General features: G+C 47.8%; 1 protein-coding gene across 1 annotated transcript; it reads right to left on the bottom strand.

The window, feature by feature from the left end:
• Nucleotides 1-2,133: 2,133 nt before the first annotated feature.
• Nucleotides 2,134-13,823, bottom strand: rnf34b (ring finger protein 34b). The gene is made up of 8 exons (XM_067250839.1): nt 13,770-13,823; nt 8,025-8,243; nt 6,375-6,869; nt 4,523-4,585; nt 3,841-4,042; nt 3,446-3,475; nt 2,944-2,985; nt 2,134-2,318 (listed from the first exon to the last, which is right to left on the bottom strand). Exons 1-8 carry the CDS (start codon nt 13,773-13,775, stop codon nt 2,134-2,136), a joined length of 1,242 nt encoding a protein of 413 aa, XP_067106940.1. The 5' UTR covers nt 13,776-13,823.
• Nucleotides 13,824-19,854: the final 6,031 nt, after the last annotated feature.

Raw genomic sequence — 19,854 nt, 5'->3', positions numbered from 1 at the left:
ATAGCACTGACTTAAATTTCAGTTACATATGCACTATCTATGCAAAATAATATACAATAATTTGCTTTGTACTTTCATGGACAGGAAATCCAAACTGGAGGTGAGCATGAAATCAAAAGATCAAGATTTTAGCTTACTGGTTTAATGCACAGTATTTTATTAAATCTAGTAAATCATTTTCTTTTAGTTACCAAAATAAAAAGTTTAACATTCCAAAATACAAAGATCCCAGTTTCATGGAGTGCACATAAACTCATTGTACATAGATATAGCTGCCCACAAGTGACATGTTTTTAAGAAATAGCAGCATGACATACATGTATACACATAAACGTTTGCTACGTTGTGTCGGGTATAGGGATCTCTCTTGTGGATATCTAGCAGATGATGACAGAAAATGCTTCAAAGGAAAATTGACGCTTTAATTGTGAGATGTCACATGATCAGACAGCTCTCTGGCGTTTGATTGGTTGAGAGTCATATTTCTATGACCAAATAAGGGCATTTTACATTCTGGAACTGCATTTGAAACCTCTAATGCTAAAGTATATTCAGTCTTCCAAAGCAAATGGAAAAATATACATTTATCATTCAATAACTTATATATTGGCAAACAACAATATTAGCTATCATACGCAATTCATTTACAGCAGTAAGCTTTTTCTCTATGTTAACAGGCATAAGTAGATACTTAACAGACAGTTGAGCAGTGTAGAATTAAACAAAAATCATTTAAAGATTGAGAATAGGTATCCTCTTTTTAAAATGTGCATATCAAAAGACACATCCACAACATGATCAAATATATGTGAACAACAAAAGCTGAAAAACGGGAATTAGCACCTGATACCTACTTCATGAAAGGTATGACACAGTGGATGGGTAGCACAAGCAGACGAACACCTGGGGGACAGGAAATGGACAGGAAGTGGACAGGAAGTGGTATGATATTGCTTGAGTTAAACAGCTGAATCACACAACTAGTCTGACTTCAAAACAAAAGACACACGTACAAATAACACAGGAAACACTGCGAGGCTCATCCCCGACCAAGTCACGCGAGACTTCGCCAAGCTGAACGAGATCTGCTGATGTTGAATGGCCTTTCTCTTGGCTTTCTCAGCAGACGGGATCGTTGTCAAGTGCAGGGCTGCGTCTGCAGTGGTTATACAGTATGCTAATGGTTGCTAATATGGGTTAATTTAGGCTGAAATCCAGCCAATCACTGGAGTTGTCTGCTCCGGATGCTGCACTTTAGGCTCCTCCCAGGTGGGTGCTGACACATGGCAGCACGACAAGGTGTTCTAGAACTTTCTGCACAAGTGGAATGAGGTTTGGCACCTTGTACACCATCGTGTGTGTGTATATATGTGTGTGTGTGTGTGTATAGATATATGTGTGTGTGTATACAGTCTTTGTTTAGAACACCACACCGTTAAATCTGTCTGGACATTTGCAGCCTGATAGAGCCCATATGGACAGTCAGTTCTTCAGTCACACAAACGTTACGGAAAACTCACAACAAAAGCATCTTTCTCTTCTCATATTGCACATTCTAAAGAACACAGAGGGGACGAGACGCGTGTGGTCTGGCTGGACAGGGAATGAGCGTGTAAACCATAGCGACTCTAACCTGGGAATTCTGCTTCTCCGCCGTCAGCCCCACCGCCCCTCTACAGACCGACACCAAGCACAACCAAACCTCCTCAAGTATCCGTGAGAGCCATAGCTGTCCGCGCGTCTACACAACGCTACTAGGTAAGGTGAAGAGCTGTGTAAAAGAAAAAGGTGGTTGTTGTTTTTTGGATCCTGGCTGAGAGGAACGCCGTCCGGGGCGGAGTGTGTGTGTGTGCGGCAGCAGGGGGGGTTCGGGGTGGGGTGGGGGGGATTTGGGGCGGGGGGTCAGAGCTAGAGTCAGTACCACGATGAGCCATCAGTGAGGAGTGTCAGGACGAGGGAGGGGCGTGTACGCGCCCTGTGGCGTTAGGGCTCGCCGAGGTGCACGGCCTCAGCCTGTCCGACCCCGCTGCCGAGTCTGGCACGTGCACGCTCGTCCCCCACAGGTGCACCCGCCCGCCCGCCCCCCCCCCCCCCCCCCCCCCCCCCCCCGACAGCAGCCGTCCTTCGGCAGAGCTAGGACTTGAAGACGTGCACGGCTCTCACCACGTACTGCCGGCAGATGGGGCACTCGCTCATCCTCTTGCCACACTTGGTGCACGTGACCATGTGACCGCACTCCAGGAGCACGCAGTCGATGACGGCGTCCATGCAGATGCGGCACAGGTTGTCATCCAGCGCCAGCTGCGTCCTCGTGCCGTCTGGGGAAAAGAGAGAGCGCGCGGGCGAACAGGGTTCAAAGGGTTAGAGACACGACAGAGACAGCTTGCTGGTGGTTGAGTCACATGACATTGGACACAGAACTGGTTTCAACCGCAACATGATCCATGTCCTGAGCTACACTTTACAGAGTATCAAGCAGGCTTGCTCTCCAGCCCTGTCTGTTAGCGAGCGTGTCCGCGAAGACGCAACCTGGTAAATGTAATTAGACCTGATGAGGGCGCTGCTATTAAAAGAATATGATATGTCATAAAGAGGGAAAAGCTCTTAGGGACCACATCAGCGTCAATATGAGAGACAAGTCACCAGAGGCAAGCAGGATGAGGAAAGAGATAAGAGGAGAAAAATGTGGAAAATGTAATGGAGCGAGGCGGAGGAGATGGGACTTGTGCGTGTGTGAGATCACGTGGGGGGAATGAGCACTCAGAGCTGCAGCAGTGTGCTAGCATGCTAGCATGCTAGCTTGGCCCTGCAGTGACAGTTGTAGCAGCGGGCTATCAAGATAGCATGCTAGCATGACCCAGGAGTGGGGGTTGCAGTCTGTAATGAGCGGTAAGAGACTGGGAAGATGGTGGAAGTGGACATGCCTTCAGGCGGCCATCTTACCTCCAACCCCGCCATTACACCCTGGACGAGGATACGCCACCACTTTGGTTACAAAAAGGGGCGGTGACAAAACATCTATTAGTGACTCAAAACAATCTAGTTGAAATCATTATAAATTTGAAGTTGTGAAGCTGTGAAGTACAATTGTCTCAGATTACTTGTATGGTAACTGTATTGCCAGCGAGACTAGCACAGTTTAATTACTATATCAGTAGCGTTGCCTAGGCCCTCTCATTTACGTCTGCCCCCCACAATGTTTTATTATTGATTATATATATATGAGAGAGTTTTTAGAATTTTTTTGCCCCTCATTTTAAGCCAAAATGTTTTTATTCTGGCTACGCCCATGCACTACATACTATTCACATATAACTGTATGTCAGACATAACAGAATGTGCACAGTGCAAGACGTCACGCAAAGCTACATTAGGATTCTCCTCAGGTAGAATGGAAACATCAGGTGTAAATATGAAAACGTTTCTCATGTTGATGTTTTCTCACCTGCTGTTATGCTGTTGCTGACATTTTCCACTAGAATAAAAACAACAACAAAAAAAACAAATTGTTAATCAGCACAGGTCAGTGTGAAAAGTTTACATTTTCAGTTTCAATCTTTATTTGGTGGCATGATCCATCTGTCATTACATTATTATGTTGTTATTACACTGTGATTACACTGTTATGTTGTTATTGCACTGTTATTACACGGTTATTACACTGTTATTACACTGTGATTTCACTGTTGCGCAGATGGGAAGTAATGAAGTACAGATACTTTATTACCATACTTAAGTAGGTTTTTCAGTACTTCACTATTTATTTTTCTGAAAACGTTTTACATTCACGTTCATCATGTAACAATTGGTTCGAGGGCATGATGTTATAATAAGGCTTACTGGACTTCCTGTTGTGCTCGTTCTCCCGGTAGAGCCGATGCACCCTCTCCATCAGCTCCCACTTCTCACAGCAGCCGGAGTAGTTCACAAAGTTCCTGGCCAGGATCTCTTTGAGCTGGCGGACAGACAGGTTCTTGATGTCTCCTTCGTGTTCCAGGTCGGAGAGAGAGGCGCGCACCCTCCTCTGCGTGGCCGGGCTGACCTGGAGGAGACCACACATTGAAGACTTCACTTTTGACAAAACTAAAATCCCACGCCAGCTATCCCACCTCAGACACCTTCAGTTCCTCTAGTTCTGGTGGTGTAGAGGTAAGAATCTCTGCCCCACTATTCAGCTGACCTGGATTCAATCCCCACTGTAAATTTAGCTACTATTTCACAGCAGTTTCCCCCAGGGATCAATAAACATCTTCTCTACTGTGATAGCACTAAGCACAGCTCAGGAAGAGAGCGGGTAAGTGTCACTACTACTAACATCTTTTTATTCAGATGCTTTCATCCTGAGCGATGTATAGACTGGGATTTGAACCTGCAACCTTAAGATCTGCAGTGAAACGCTCTACCACTGAGCTATACCCATCGCTGCTGTACTCAGACAGTACTTTACATATCACACCAGAGGATTTTGAAAACGGTGTCCGGACTTCTACAGCAGAGAGGGTTTGTGGTGGGGGCTCCTCACCTCTGGGATGTTCTCGACGGGTTCCAGGTTCAGAAGCGACACAGTCGGAATCTCCACGTGGTCCTGAGAGTCAAAGCAGCGCACAGAAGGATTTAAGAGATGTAACAACCTGCAGTTCAGTGGATAACCACAGGGGGAGCTGCCGCCCCACCATCCTCAGTCCCTCCACAGAGGACAGAACAGCCCTCGCCCCTCACATGAAGAACACAAGAAGACAAATCAAACACAGGGAAAAGCTCTCTCTTCAGACGTCTTATAACAGCAAAGTAACTGAAACGACGTCCTCTCAGGACCGTATATATATATATATATATATGTATTTTACATTCACTATTCAGTAACATTGCAACTTCTAATCTCAACTCTGCAGTGAATAATTCCCTTTGAAGCCGGTGGTTATAATTGGAGTGGCTCACGATGGCTGCAGCCAGGAGAAGCACAGTACTCCCAGCATGTGGCACATTGCTGCATTAAGGCAACCCCTTTATGTGCAATGAAGAAAAGTCATAAAACAGAAATGGTCATAAGAGTACCCCCCTCCCTCTAACCCCCCTCTAATCTCCCTCCCCCCTCCCCCGCAGCACAAAAAAGCAATTAGCTAATGGTTGCAGGCAGCTCTTCCTGTGTGATGTCACAATGAGGAATGGAGTGTGTGTGTGTGGGGCCACATTCCACCAGACCAATCAGACTTGGCCTCCCACAATGCACCTGTGTTCCTAATGAATGCATGAGTGGATCCGGTGGCGTCATCCCTCCCAGTCCTACTGTCAAGCTACACCTCGACTCTCTCTACTTCTAGAATCCGCACTCTCCGGCCACAACCACGCCGGGCCGAGCTTCTTCTCGTCGGGTTCTGAAACCTTTGCGACACACCAGGATGTGAACCGCTGCCGTTTAGGCTCACTGGCAGGGACAGAGTGTAGCGTGTTATTGTGTTGCCCCTTTTCTCTATCAAGCTACAGCTGTGGCACTGGAGGAGATTCATAAAATAATCTGTGTGTGTGTGTGTGTGTGTGTGAGAGAGAGAGAGTGTGTGTGAGCGAATGAGAGATAGAAAGAGAGAAAGCGAGCGTTATATAACGGGCTCCGAAAAAAAAAAAAAAAAAAAGGCAAATTGCTTAATCCCTGGCTGTCGCTGGCTTCTCCCAGGACCTTGCACACAAACACACTCTGAGTGCAGCTGTTTCCTGCTGTCACGTGGACCCAAGTGTTGTTCTTGAGAGGATGATGAGGTGCAGAAGGAAGGTAACACATGTCGTCAGCTCGTTCATGTCCCACAGCCACACCACCAGGAGACCTCAGAGAACCTGCGCTCGCCGAACTGAACATCGCCTCGGTCTCTCCATCTCACTGCGTTTAATGGAACGTGTTCATTTAGCAGACGCTTTTGTCCAGAGCAACGTACAGGGAAGGATTTGAACCTGCAATCTCTTGATCAGCAGTACTCTACCACGGAGCTATACCATAACCTACAACTTTAAACCCCTAATCTCCCGTGATAAGGATTCAGTAGAGATATTTTGTGTGTGTGTATTTGCCAACGTGTGTTATTTATAGTATGTGTGAGCATGTGTGTGTCAGCGTGTGTGTGTCAGCGTGTGTGTGTGTCAGCGTGTGTGTGTGTGTCAGCGTGTGTGTGTGTCAGCGTGTGTGTGTGTGTCAGCGTGTGTGTGTGTCAGCGTGTGTGTGTGTCAGCGTGTGTGTGTGTGTCAGCGTGTGTGTGTGTGTCAGCGTGTGTGTGTGTCAGCGTGTGTGTGTGTGTGTCAGCGTGTGTGTGTGTGTCAGCGTGTGTGTGTGTCAGCGTGTGTGTGTGTCAGCGTGTGTGTGTGTCAGCGTGTGTGTGTGTACGTACCTGACTAGGGGTCCCTGAGCTGTCACTCCGGCTGAGCGCGTCTTCCTGAGAGGCAGACACCACCGACAGTTCGGACGGGGAGCGTGCGGGGGACGGGGGCGTGGCCTGGAGCGAGTGAGCCGGCGATTGAAGACTGTCCGTATCAACCGGCCCTTCCTCCTCAAGCTCCTCCCCCTCTTCATCAAGCTCCTCCCCCTCCTCCTCAAGCTCCTCCCCCTCCTCAAGCTCCTGGTTCGCCCCCAGCGGTCGAGGGGTGCCCGCTGCCCCCTGGTGGCAGAGCACCAGATCCACCAGGTCCTCCTTCTCCCGGCAGGTGTCCGTGGGGATGTTGCGCAGGAGCAGGTACTGGCGCAGGTCTTTGACGCGCAGCTGCATGAGGCGCGGCCGCTGGAAGCAGGTGGCGCGGAGCAGGTGGCAGGTGGTGCAGCAGCGCAGGTCCTCCTGCGGCACCGAGCACAGAGCGCAGAAGCTCCTCTTGCAGTCCGAGCACACGTGCTGCATGATGGGGGGGGGGGGGGGGGGGGGGTGAGGAAGGGGAGGAGTTGGGGGGTAGGAGGGTGAGGTAGGGGAGGGGTTGGGGGGTGAGGTAGGGGAGGGGTTGGGGGTAGGAGGGTGAGGTAGGGGAGGGGTTGGGGGGTGAGGTAGGGGAGGGGTTGGGGGTAGGAGGGTGAGGTAGGGGAGGGGTTGGGGTGTAGGAGGGTGAAGTAGGGGAGAGGGTGGGGTGTGACAGGGGGTGGGGTGGTGACATTTGGGGAGGGGGGGGTGAGGTGGGGTGTCGAGGGAGGGAGAAAAGAGAGAGATATGATCCTGTTCTTGCTGATGGTACTTCGCCACACCTTCCTCACCAGCACTTAATCACCCAGCAGAATTCTTTACTGCCATCATGGAGTCAATTGAGCCTTTCAATTATCCAGACTTGGCATTCATTGCGGTTAATGAGAGGGACATTGCACATCAGCACTACCAAACCACTTACCTGTGTCCCTCCCTGAAGATGTCATGACATTCTAAAAAGGTTTAAAAAAAAACTTCCAAAAAACTAAAATCAAAATTAACCATGCATAATATTTCTGTTTATTTATGACATTTCCAGCCTTATCTCAGTGTACTGATGATAGACAGACGTATAAACTACCCCTGAACGGACAGAGAATACCATTGGATGCACCGGGAATCATTTCCATATCATTGGTGTGCAAATGCGTTTTCCGGTCCAGAAAGAGGCCATTTCCACGGTGACAGATCCATTCTTCAGCCCCTGTGTGCCAGCGTTCTCCTTTCATGACGTAAATACCAAGCTGGGACACATACGGGTGTGTTTATTCGGGGGTTTATGCATGGCTACAGGTGTGGCTGTGATGATAGAGCTATCGAGGCTGGAGGCTGGGAGCTGGCAGGAGACCCCTGGAGCTTTCATCTGGGTCCCAGTGGGCACTGATACCAGGAGCACCAGTGAGATGCACTCTGCTGGTGAACTGTGGCTCAGCTGGACACCCTTGGATAGGGGAGCACGGAGTGGGGAACAGACATCTTTAAATCCCCAATGACCTTCTCGTATCAGCAACCTCCATTACCATTACTGTCATCATCATTACCGCCACCCTCATCATCATCACCACCACCTTCCTCAACATCAGGACCCCGTCCTACCTTGCGTCTGAACACCGAGAAGGCCAGTCCGCAGGCCTTGCACAGCTGCCCGGCGCTCCCTGAGGTGGTGGGGGGGTAGGTGGAGTACCCTGCGCTGGGGGCGAAGCGGAATGGCCCCGCCCCAGCGCCGAAGCCAGGCTGCTGCGCCCGCACCGTGCCCGTCCCGATCACCTCGTTCAGCAGCCCGCAGCAGGACGCCCACATCGACGATGCCCCCGCCTAGACACGCACACGCACGCAAGGAGACACACACACACACGCATGGTAAGACACACAAACAGACACACGAAGACACACAGACTGGATACATTTTTCCCCTCGTTTTTTGGGTCCAACACGTCCAAGGTAGAGCCTTAACTGACCTGAAAGGAATTACAGTAAGACATGAGTGAAGCCAGGTTCAGGCATGGCACATGGGCAACACGCTTCACCCACTCATTAACTACACCTGTGTCAGCCCGCTCAAACCCATTGGGCCACGTCCGATAAGGCGGCATTGAAAGGCCACACGGACACACACTCCCGGATGTTGTATGATCTGTGCTGCTGCCGCCCTCCACCATCTCCCCCGTGTTGTGTGCTCCCTGCTTCATATTCTATGTATGTTGCTTGCAAATGCTAGCGGCAGGGAGTGCTTCCCTTAGATACAGCCACTCCGCCAAACTAAACCTTTTTCCATGTCTATGGTTGTCAATAAATGCTTAATCGATACGTGAGTGTCTTGACAGAAATGAGCTCATAGATTAATAATAAGCCCAACCACAGTTTGAAATCCTTGACGGCCGGCGTTTAAAAGGGAGTGAGTCTGGGAGCACACTGGGGGGCATCTCTAACATGCCACTCCACTTGTCATTCATCACTGATTCCCACAATGCACTAGCGATCGTTTCAGCGGATCCCTCCCTCTCTGGTGTTCTGTCCTGGGTGTGTCCTGGGAAGGTATAGTTCAGTGGTTAGAGCGTATGACTACAGAGCAAGACGCTGCAGGTTCATATTACCCCTGTACCGTTTAGTGTCTCCTACATTAATACATGTTATTCCTCCTCCCTATATAAAAAGCACAGAGCCTGCTCTAAGAGCACAACAGTCTTTACATGTTTTACTTACTTAACCTTTATTATATTTGACCTGGAAAGTCAATTAAGATTCTTATTTTCAGTATTAGGCTGGACAGAGCGCCGGGTCAGCAACCCAGCAATCATTATGAGCAACATAAACATTTGTCTCCAAAGCGACGTACAAATACCGCATTTAGTTACTACAGAAGAAGACTTAGGATCAGGAGCGCATAGCTCTAACAGTGTTTCAGTGGTCTTTACCAGTTGAAGTACTTTCAACAGTACTGGGCTCATTGTGTGAGTGTCCAGTGCTCTGGTAAAGTTTACCCAGTATCTGTCATGAAGCAGGAACAAAAGAACTGCATGTGACAGGCCCGTCCGGCCCTTGTTTACTGACCACAACACTGTCAAGGGTCTGGCAGCCAAGATGGCGTGATCTAAACCGAAGCTGCTTGGAGCATACTGATGAGGAGAGGAGAGGGGGAGGAAGGAGGAGGGGAGGGAAGGGGGAGGAGGAGGGAGGAGAATACGTCTTCTGTTCCAGGGTCTGGGGAATCAATAGGCTGACATGAGCTTATAGCCCGATATACTGGGGCCTCGTGGGACACCACAGAAGAAGACAGTGTCTCCCGCGGCTCACCGCAGAAGAAGACAGAGTCCGTTTCACGCAGGGCTCGCTCTGGTGTTTACAGGGAGAGGGCTCAGCATCTGATGTGACCCGGGATGCCACGACCCCTCTGATCTCACCTCCTCTATCAGCTTAAGCAGCGCTTACGTAAAAACAGGAGCTGAGTGCTACATGGGGAGAGCTGCTGGAGCAGGGGGAGGTGAACTGGAAGGCTGGCTAAACCAGAGATACACAGAGTTGCAGTTGGACGGTTGGCAAGGTTTATAGGTGTGTTTAGGGTGGGTGTAGCTCAGTGGTTAGAGCATTTGACTGCAAATCAAGAGGTTGAAGGTTCAAGGACAGAGGGTAGGAGAGGCGGGCAGCTTGAACCCAGCAGAGGAGTTGAGAAGAGAGGAAAGGAACCAGGGAAAGAGAGGAGGGAGCTAGGACCCAGGGGAGGAAAAGAGAGGAGGGAGCTAGGACCCAGGAGAGGGAAAGAGAGGAGGGAGCTAGGACCCAGGAGAGGAAAAGAGAGGTGGGAGCTAGGACCCAAGAGAGGAAAAGAGAGGAGGGAGCTAGGACCCAGGAGAGGAAAAGAGAGGAGGGAGCTAGGACCCAGGAGAGGAAAAGAGAGGAGGCAGCCTATTAACATGCTCCCCTCTTTCTCCTCCAGCTCCTCAGCTGTCCCCTGCTAGACTGACGAGGAGCAGGGAGGCAGCCTGAAATGACTCCTGCCTGGCAGGGCACCACCAGGAGAGCCTCTCGGGACAGTCTCTCCTCTCAAGACAGTCTCCTCTCAGGATAGTCTCTCCCTGGTCTCATTCGATGGCGGCAGGTTTAGGACAATCCTCCATCCTGAAACGCTCTTGTGTCAGACAGTCTGGCAGTGTGCCTTGACTGTGCAGAGGCTCCCTTACGAACATCTAGGACTTTCTAGATAGTGCTGAACTCTGAGCCCTTTGGCAGGATGAGTGTGAGCCTGTAGTCTGGGTGATGCTGAGGGGAGATAAGGGTGTGCTTCGTTCCTCTATATTTCCGGAGAAAAGGCCTCAAATCTTCAATCGGATCCAACTGATATGAAGAGAGACTTTACGTCTCCGGTTCTTTTTCATTCTTTGTTCCAGATGTAAGAGCTGATAAGTGTTCTCTGCTAAAGCAGTTGGATGTATAAAAACAATATTTTAATAAATGCTGACCCACAGCAGTGAACTTCTCTTACCATTCAATATTCCATATTCCACCATTCACATAGTTTTCCATTTTCTCTTTCCATCCATTCACTCTCCATCCCCGGTTCTCTGTCCATCCCACCTCTCTCTCTCTCTGTCTCTTTCAACCTTGCTCTCCCCTCTCTCTTTCTTGCCCTCTCTTTCCCTTCATCCCCCCTCCTTTCTTTCTCTCTCTCTCTCTCTCTCTCTCTCTTTCTCTCTCTCTCTCTTTCTGGTCTTGACATAGTGAGGCGTGCGTTCAGCCGGGTCCAAGCACTGCACTTCCACCCAGACCAGGATCAGAAAGTGACTGACAGGAAGTCCCAGCTCATCCAATCAAGAGTCTCTCTGATTGGCAGGCCCCACACAAAGGGATCTGAACAGCAGTCCTCCTCCCCTCTTCTCTTCCTCTCTTCCTCCCCTCACTTACAGTAAGTACAGGGACATTCCCCCGAGGCAAGTAGGGTGAAGTGTGAAGCCTTGCCCAAGGACACAACGTATTTTGCACGGCTGGGAATCGAACTGGCAACCTTCAGATTACTAGCCAGATTCCCTAACCGCTCTGCCACCTGACTCCCTCTTCCTCCCCTCCTCTCTTCCTCCCCTCCCCTCTTCCTCCCCTCCTCTCTTCCTCCCCTCCCCTCTTCCTCCCCTCCCCTCTTCCTCCCCTCCTCTCTTCCTCCCCTCTTCTCTTCCTCCCCTCTTCCTCCCCTCCTCTCTTCCTCCCCTCCTCTCCTCCTCCCCTCCTCTCCTCTCCTCTCCTCTCTTCCTCCCCTCTTCCTCCCCTCCTCTCTTCCTCTTCCTCCCCTCCTCTCTTCCTCCCCTCCCCTCTTCCTCCCCTCCTCTCTTCCTCCCCTCTTCCTCCCCTCCTCTCTTCCTCTTCCTCCCCTCTTCCTCCCCTCCTCTCCTCTCTTCCTCCCCTCCTCCCCTCACCTTTTCCTCCCCTCTTCCTCCCCTCCTCTCTTCCTCTTCCTCCCCTCCTCTCTTCCTCCCCTCTTCCTCCTCTCTTCCTCACGCATCAACACGATGTCCCGGATCTGCATTCAGGGAGTAACCGTGGGAGATTCTACTCATATGAAAACACAAAAGCCTGTTTCAGCAAAGCAGCTCATATCCATGGCGCCAGACAATCTCTGGCACATTTGGCAATGCAGAGAACACAGGTTGTGTTCGCTCAGTCAGGAAATGAAGTTGAGCCCCCAAAAAAACCTTTCCTCAAGGGTTGGAAGAGGACAGGTGCCTCATATTAAGGAAAATGGATTCAGATGAGGGAATATTTTTGGAGGGCAGCAATAAAACCGAAGCTTGTCCTCTAGATAAGGTGATCCTGTTTTATTAAAATCTGACTGGCACATTTAATACCAACAACCAGACTGATACAGCGGTGATGAGGTCTTTAATTCCAATAGATTCATGCAGTCACCTTTTGGGGGGTCGTGTCAGTGAAGCTATGAAATATTCTGGAGCCTCTGCCAGACAAACAGCTGAGAGACACTGGAAGTAGGTTAAATCCCCTTGAAGCTAAATATATACAATATGTAGAATTTCAGTTTCTAATTCCAGCAGCTCCTTTCTTGTCATATCTTGTGTTCTCTGATATCTATGATGAAGATGTGAAGATAAGCATTTGTCTAGTTCATGGATGATCACCATTACCTTAACGTCAAAGCCTTAAATAGAGACACTCTATTCACACCGGAAGTGAGTTTCAGATAGGGATTGTCCCCAGGCTGAAAATCTTCTTTCCGATGTTAATCAATTGATATAATTTATTATATTATTCCACAGCCCATTTCTAGGAAACAAGATACCTTCATTCTAGAGAGAGATCAACTTCAATCACTAATAGACCAGGATGACACTATACACAGGACCTTACAGTCTTGATGCTGCACCACGCAATAAAGCTTGACTAAACTTTTAAATGTCTTAGAGATCATATCCTGTTTATTGCGAAAAGAGTAGGCTACAGTCTTAAAGCCTTTACAATGTTTTAAATGGATATCAGAGATGACTGAAAAAGATGAACAAAGACTCCTAATGCCAATTTCGTGTTTACATTTGAAGATTTCGCAGATGTTTTAGAAAACTGCGTGCTGCTGCATTCTTATTGGCAGTGAGCCAATCATAAACTGTTGATAATTTCTCGTCTACTGCTATGTCTACATCTACTGCCTTGTTAATCACGCATATCTCGTTGTCTGAATGAGGGACATAACTGGTTAAAAATGACGTACATTACTTTTATTTACTGAGATTGGATCTGAATCCTCTCACTGGAAAAAACTGATGGTAAACATCATCATCATCATCATGGCTGTTTAAGTATGTGGCGTTCCTGCGCAGTGATTTATAAGGATTACACATTTCCCTTCACTTGGTACAGGTGATTATCTAGAACCAGACGTCTCGAAATATTCTCTCACTCATTGACTGCAGTAAACTGATTATGTTATTAGAGATTAACGCTCGCTCGCGGTTGAATGGGCACTGCACTCCACTCTACAGTGCAAGTGAACTGAAGCATCCAGGAGTGGGAATCAGAGGACCCAAGCAAGCTCATTAACACCGTATATTATCATCTAGTTTAGCGATGCACTTACATTTACAGTTACCACTAGGGAAGCGCTCGGATTATAATAATAGATAACATTTTTACATATAATGTAATCTACCACTCTAACGCCACTGTCGGCTTCATCGTGTGAAATAATCAGCGATAATAAAATCATATACTGAATTCTCAACTGTCAGTTGCATGCGTCTATTATACTGTTTATTTTCCTTCTGGTCGCAAAGTCTATTAAAGTTAACCTCGAGAAAACAGATTGAATACATCACAATTCAACAGATGTATTAACATTGTACGTACCTTCATGATGAATCACGGTTGTGGAAATTGTCAAGTAATATTAGGACGATGACCATTGCAAGGGCACAAGAAATAACACCATTACGTCTTCCCTCTCTTGAGCTCCCAGTGTATTTGTAGAACAAGCATAACGTAATGGACAATTCGGCCTCGACCAATCACGGAAAAGATAGAGCCACGGTTATCTTTAGCAGCCAATCCCCTTTACAATTACAGCATAGTGGGCGTTCTGCGCTATGCGTAGGCACGCACGCTTCATGGACTGGATTTTGCTGAGTTTCTTCAGAACGTGAATGATTCATGTATATTCACGCGACTGAAATGCTCTCTCTTAATCCATGAATTTAGAAGAACTTCTTTAACTATACTTTTTTTTTGGTGACAGTCAAATAACTACGAGATCCCTAGACTATTATTTGGTGGTTCTGACACTTATTTAAACACTTGTGGCTGCTGATTACTTGCACTGGGTTGAAGAAAAAATGATTGAACGAAATGCAAGCGTTTTGAATGACCACTATAACAACTCTCCGCCTCCTAGTACTGTGCTCCATCTAGTGGTGTGATCAGTACAATACATGTGCAGGTCAAATGTTGATGTTCTACGAGGGACCGTTTAGAAAGTAGTTCAGACGAGCGATCCACATGTGTGTGAGGTTCCAGTGTTGTGGGATGCGTGTGTGAACGTTTCACATGTGAATGTGTCTGCTTCATATGTGTTTGTGTAATAACAGTCTTGACGTACTTTCTAAACGGCCCCTCATAATGTTAAGTGATTGAAGAATCTCTGGCAAAGTCGATATCATTATATTTATACCGGTATATAATTTTCGAATGTTCAGAAAGAGGTTGTAAAATGCAATCCAGTCACTTGGTAAAGTCTTAATCATCCCGTAGGCTGTTGGATCAATACAAATAAACCGTGACGCCATTAGATACAACAAGGGTTTTGTTTGGCAATGATTCAAAGATATGTTTGGGCTGATATGGTTTTTGCCCTGGTTGTTGTGTGTGTGAGCAAGCTCATCACATAAGAAATGAAAATGGCCCAAAGCCTAACTGATGTTCAGGAGACCTGAGTTTAAGGCCGTATATAGCCATGGTCAACATTGGGGGGTGGACGAATTATTTTTTTAATCCTAATTTCGGACAGCGTGCGTGGTTGCCTGTCGTAGCGTAGCACATTTATATTTTATTTCAATATATTGGGGGGGACATCTTGACCAGATTTGAATAGCCTACCTATTGTGTGGGGGGGGGGGGATAATATTGCGTATTAGTTCCCAGTTGAGGTCCACACAAATAAAAACAATAAGATGGTTGGCAAAATCAGTACATAAAGCCCTATTTTAACTGGTTGTGCATTCTTATGCTTGTCAGAGGAACAGCACTGCATCCAGAGAAACATTTCTTCCCGGAGATCAGTCAAGTACTATGCTGTTCTCTTCTCTCGTCACCACTAGGTCCTGTGACCGATGGCACATTGGAGATTAAGGCTTGCACTGATCTTCGTACTGTGGCTGGTTATTATGGGATGACCAGCAGAGTGCATGTGGGTGAATATGAGTATGACATGTCCTTGTAAATCTGTCATGAAGGTCATGGAGATAAACCTCAAGCAGAATGCTTCTGTATTGATGCTGTTCAGTGATGGGTCTAGCTCAGTGGAGCAGCAGGTAAGTGCAGATCAATAGGTCCCAGGTTCAAATCCTCTCAGTCGTATTTGATAAAAAGCATCTGCTTCAATGATTTAATTACTATATTGAAGGTTTGCGGTCATGCGCCTCCTACTTTTCTGCCACTATAGGGCGCCGTAGGCCAGCTAATGTTCTTGACTTATTTAGTAAAGGAAAGCAGTTATCACAAATCAGTTCCACTCCGGAACTTCCAGGGCAGGGCCGGCCCTAGGGTTTTGGGGGCCCTAAACAAAAATAGTGTAGGGGGCCCTTTGATTGGGCTTTTTAAAATTTATTTTTTACAAAACTTGGTTTTGTAAGGTTAGGGTTATTTGTTAAGAGCCCGGCGATTGGTTCGGGGCCCTAAATCAGTTGCGGGGCCCTTAACAAATTTTAAGTTTGTGTATTGGGTCGGCTGGCCCTGTTCCAGAGGGTATAGAATCCACCGGAATAATTCAACACAAGCCAGAGTTACAACCTCTCTGCAAGTTTTTTGACCCCTGACCCCTGCCAGAGAAGCGCACTTCTCGCCCCAAACTCATAACTTCAGGCGACCTTTGACCTCTCAGGGACTTTGCCAATGAGTTCAGCTGGAAGTGACTGTCAGATAAATGAAACATATCACCCCAGAGGTGCTGCAAAACCTCCCTTCACCCCCGCTCTGATTTCGAAGATCCGTTTTACTGTCTTTACATTATCTTCTTGCAGCGCTGTAAACACAGTAAACAGTCTGGCTTATTAACCTTAATAATAATAAACATTATACTCCGCTTGATAGAGTGACACCAGGGAATGTTTAATTGTCGTTTTCATTGAAATTGAAACATAGAAAGGATGTGCCTGTTGACAATGTGAGGGAAGCAGAGGACCATCACTGGATCATTTTCAACACTGGGAATCGTTAATGTTTGTAAATCTGGAGAAAACCCCCGAAATGAATACAAATTGCCGGGAAAAGGACAATGTCTTAAGAAGGGGGGAAAACTCAATTTTAGAACAGAGAGTTTATAGGATTTTGTCCTTTCTTGGAATTCCCCCATTGAAGAGGCCATCAATTTTTCTTTGAAAGGTTGCTTATGCAATATCCTCTAGATGTGGAGATACATCTGCTGGCTGGCTTGTCATCTTGGCTTCGTTCTTTAAGACACTGCAGCTCAGAAAGATTCCCTGGGGGGAGTTTTGTTTTGAGTTAAACAGAAACTACAGTTGATTTGGAAATAATAAAACAAAAACACTTCCAGTTTCAACGACCCCTCTTGTGTATACGCAAACACACACACAGATGTTGACAGATAGCCTAATTGTATAAGCTTGTCTGACTCCGGGACGCGTCCATGTGTCTCGGTAGTGTCTGATCTGACCACCAGAGGGAGTACGTCCACTGTGTGAAGGAAACCAGGCAGTGAAGTATTTCTACTTTGAGTCTTCCTGTGTCCTGTGTCCCTAGTTTTCTAGGTGGACATCGTGTATGCACAGCTCCAACCTTGACCCGAGCCCCAGCCCCAACACCAGCCTCCAGCCCTGACCCCAGCCCCAACACCAGCCTCCAGCCCTAACCCCAGCCCCAACACCAGCCTCCAGCCCTGACCCCAACACCAGCCTCCAGCCCTGACCCCAGCCCCAACACCAGCCTCCAGCCCTGACCCCAGCCCCAACACCAGCCTCCAGCCCAGCTCCAACCCTGACCTCAGCCCCAGCCCCAACACCAGGCTCCAGAAAAGAGAGGACATTTAGTCTGAAACTCTGCTTTGCCATGCATCAGCGCCCTCACTAACCCCCAGACCCAGACTGGCCCTCACATCCCCCCCCCCCGCCACCCCCCCCCCCCCCCCCTACCGACGGGCACCAAAGATGACTGGCCACTGACCGGAAGGCTGGGCCTGAGCTGACCCTGAACAACACAACAGTCACAATCCAGTCTCTCTTATATCATTCACCATAGAATGTGTCAAAACTTTTAGGAGCTCTGGAAAACAAGCCCAATTCTGCTTGGCTGGACCTGTTACTTTCCTCCAGGATCTTACTGAGATACTTGTTACTCTTGTTGGTTAGTCGTAACGGATTTAAATCTTGTACTCGCTGTGTAAATATTTTAGTGTTGATTGTTTTTCTACAGGTACACTTTTTGAATTTCATGTTGTTTAATTCGTGACTTGTTTAACTGCATGCTCTTATGGTTCTTCCCTTTTCTCACAAATGTATGCTTCATGTTTTGGCTGCAATGTTGGGACTTTCTCGTTGTTATGATCAGTGACCTATGCACTTTTGTAAAGCTCTCTCGTGGAAGTCGCTTTGGATAAAAGCGTCTGCTAAATGCATAAATGTAAATGTAATAATCAGAAGAAGTCCCTCTCTGCCTCACGCCCACCGACGTCATTGTGTCCTAGTGTTCCGTCTCGTCGCCTGGGCGACGTGTGAGAAGCAGCGTTGCTGAAGAACAGGAAACGCTAACCATGTGGCAGGCTGTGTCAATGTCAGCTACAAATTGGCACAAGATTCAGTGTCATCCGACACCGGTCTCTGGAGTTTCCCTCCAACGTCTAATAAGAGCCTGTGATGGATGGGGCCTCTCACTCTCTCTCTCTCTCTCTCTCTCTCTCTCTCTACACAACGCTCCTCTTGTGGATGTGCCGAGCCAGCACAGCTCTCTGGAGCCAGCAGTGCTGAGACGACCGTTTCCTCCAGCAGCCCCCATACAGGGCCGGACCATCCCACACCTAGCGCTACAGCTGGCGTCCCAGACCAGGTGACGTGCAGAGTCGAAGCTGTAAGTGGATATCCCCTCTGATGCAGAGAGAGTGGAGTTAATAACTCACCACGGCTTACATCAGGAGGGATGTGGTGTTTGAGTCAGGTGGCTGAGCGGTGAGGGGAATCGGGCTAGTAATCTGAAGGTTGCCAGTTCGATTCCCGGCCGTGGAAAATGACGTTGTGGTCCTTGGGCAAGGCACTTCACCCTACTGCCTTACTGTAAATTGCTCTGGATAAGAGCGTCTGCCTAAATGACTAAATGTAAATGTTTGATCATGAAGGGGATGCGAGTTGAGAGCCAGGTTTGGCGGAGGTCACGACTGACGTTGTATTTCCTGGTTCTTGTGGGGTCAGCGGAGCTGCACAGGTGGTGTGGGACCCAGCTCTCTCTGCACGGCAAGTTCGAAGTGCTAATTAGCACCAGGTGTTTCTGTGGGTCCATCTGGCCCCATATATACAACTCACTGAGTACTCTTGGTGTTAATTAGCATTTTGAAATGGGCCATGTGTGAACCACTAATATTTATCTCTGTGTGGAGAGCTTAATGTGGGGTCAGACACACTTAATAACAACAGTCCATTAAACCACAAAGCCACACATAAAACTGCAACGTTTGTCATTGGTATTTATTTCGTTGCAAGAACATTTGTTTTCAGTTTGAAAGAAATCCCACAATGTTTTGGGGTACAGGAACACAAGTCAAAATTCTGTCATGACAGTCATGCTTTGATGACCCCTTGGCATTGGATGACCCTGGCTTTGATGACCCTGGCTTTGATGATGATAAACAGTTAGAAGAGAGTTTCATTCCAGAATAGGAAAGTACAGGAAAATATTTGTGTCTTTAAAGTGTCCTTGCATTTAAAGTGCAAAATGAGTAAAGCGTTAATTTCTAAGATCCCAAGGTCTTTCAAAATTTCAATGCACCCTCACACACACACACTCACATTTGCACACATACAAAACACAATCGCATAAAGGCTCAACTAGGTCATCTCTGCAGCCTTCATCAAGCTGCAGTAAACTCTTGTAACTATAGAAAGAACACAGAAATATAACAGAAGAAGATCGCTGGACAGAACACTTACTGTGACGACTCAAATGAAGTGCTGTCTGCCTGCAAAAGTTCACAGGTTTCATGTGCACACTGTAACAGCACAAAGGCCCTGAATGACACTATTAGGACTCCTTTGAGCAACTGAATTTTTGTCTGTGTTCTATCCAGCATTGGACAAGCGCCCTTCAGTTCGTTGTGTCAGGCTCACAAATAGAGATGATTAGCCCGTGGTTGGAGATGCAATCTGGAGGTAACGCTGTTAGCTAGGAGACCGTGGCTCCTCTCCTCACCATCTGTGACTGGTCACCTCTAACATGACCTGACGCAGGCAGCCATCAGCAGAATCACCCACACATACACCCACACACACACACACACACACTGACTGGCTGAATGACACCCACCCCCACACACACACTCCCTGGCTGATACCCCACACCACGCTGACTGGCTGAATGACATAAACACCCCCCCCCCACACACACACACACACTGACTGGCTGAATGAAACAAACACACACAAACTCTTACTGGAGCCCCCCCGTCTTACAGAAAAAAATAACTGAATAAAATTGGATGGATATGTAATTAAAAGCGTGT

This window comes from Osmerus mordax, chromosome 14, assembly GCF_038355195.1.
Source record: "Osmerus mordax isolate fOsmMor3 chromosome 14, fOsmMor3.pri, whole genome shotgun sequence".
Lineage (NCBI taxonomy): Eukaryota > Metazoa > Chordata > Actinopteri > Osmeriformes > Osmeridae > Osmerus > Osmerus mordax.
The sequence above is the reverse complement of the archived record's forward strand: the minus strand, read 5'-3'. Positions and strand labels throughout refer to the sequence as shown.

Bases quoted from the DNA above. Each gene is read 5' to 3' on its own strand.
- rnf34b (XM_067250839.1), bottom strand. The intron at 6,870-8,024 runs GTAGGACGGGGT...CCCATCATGCAG, and splicing joins TCTCGGTGTTCAGACGCAAG to CACGTGTGCTCGGACTGCAA. The intron at 2,319-2,943 runs GTAAGATGGCCG...TCTTTTCCCCAG, and splicing joins GTGTAATGGCGGGGTTGGAG to ACGGCACGAGGACGCAGCTG.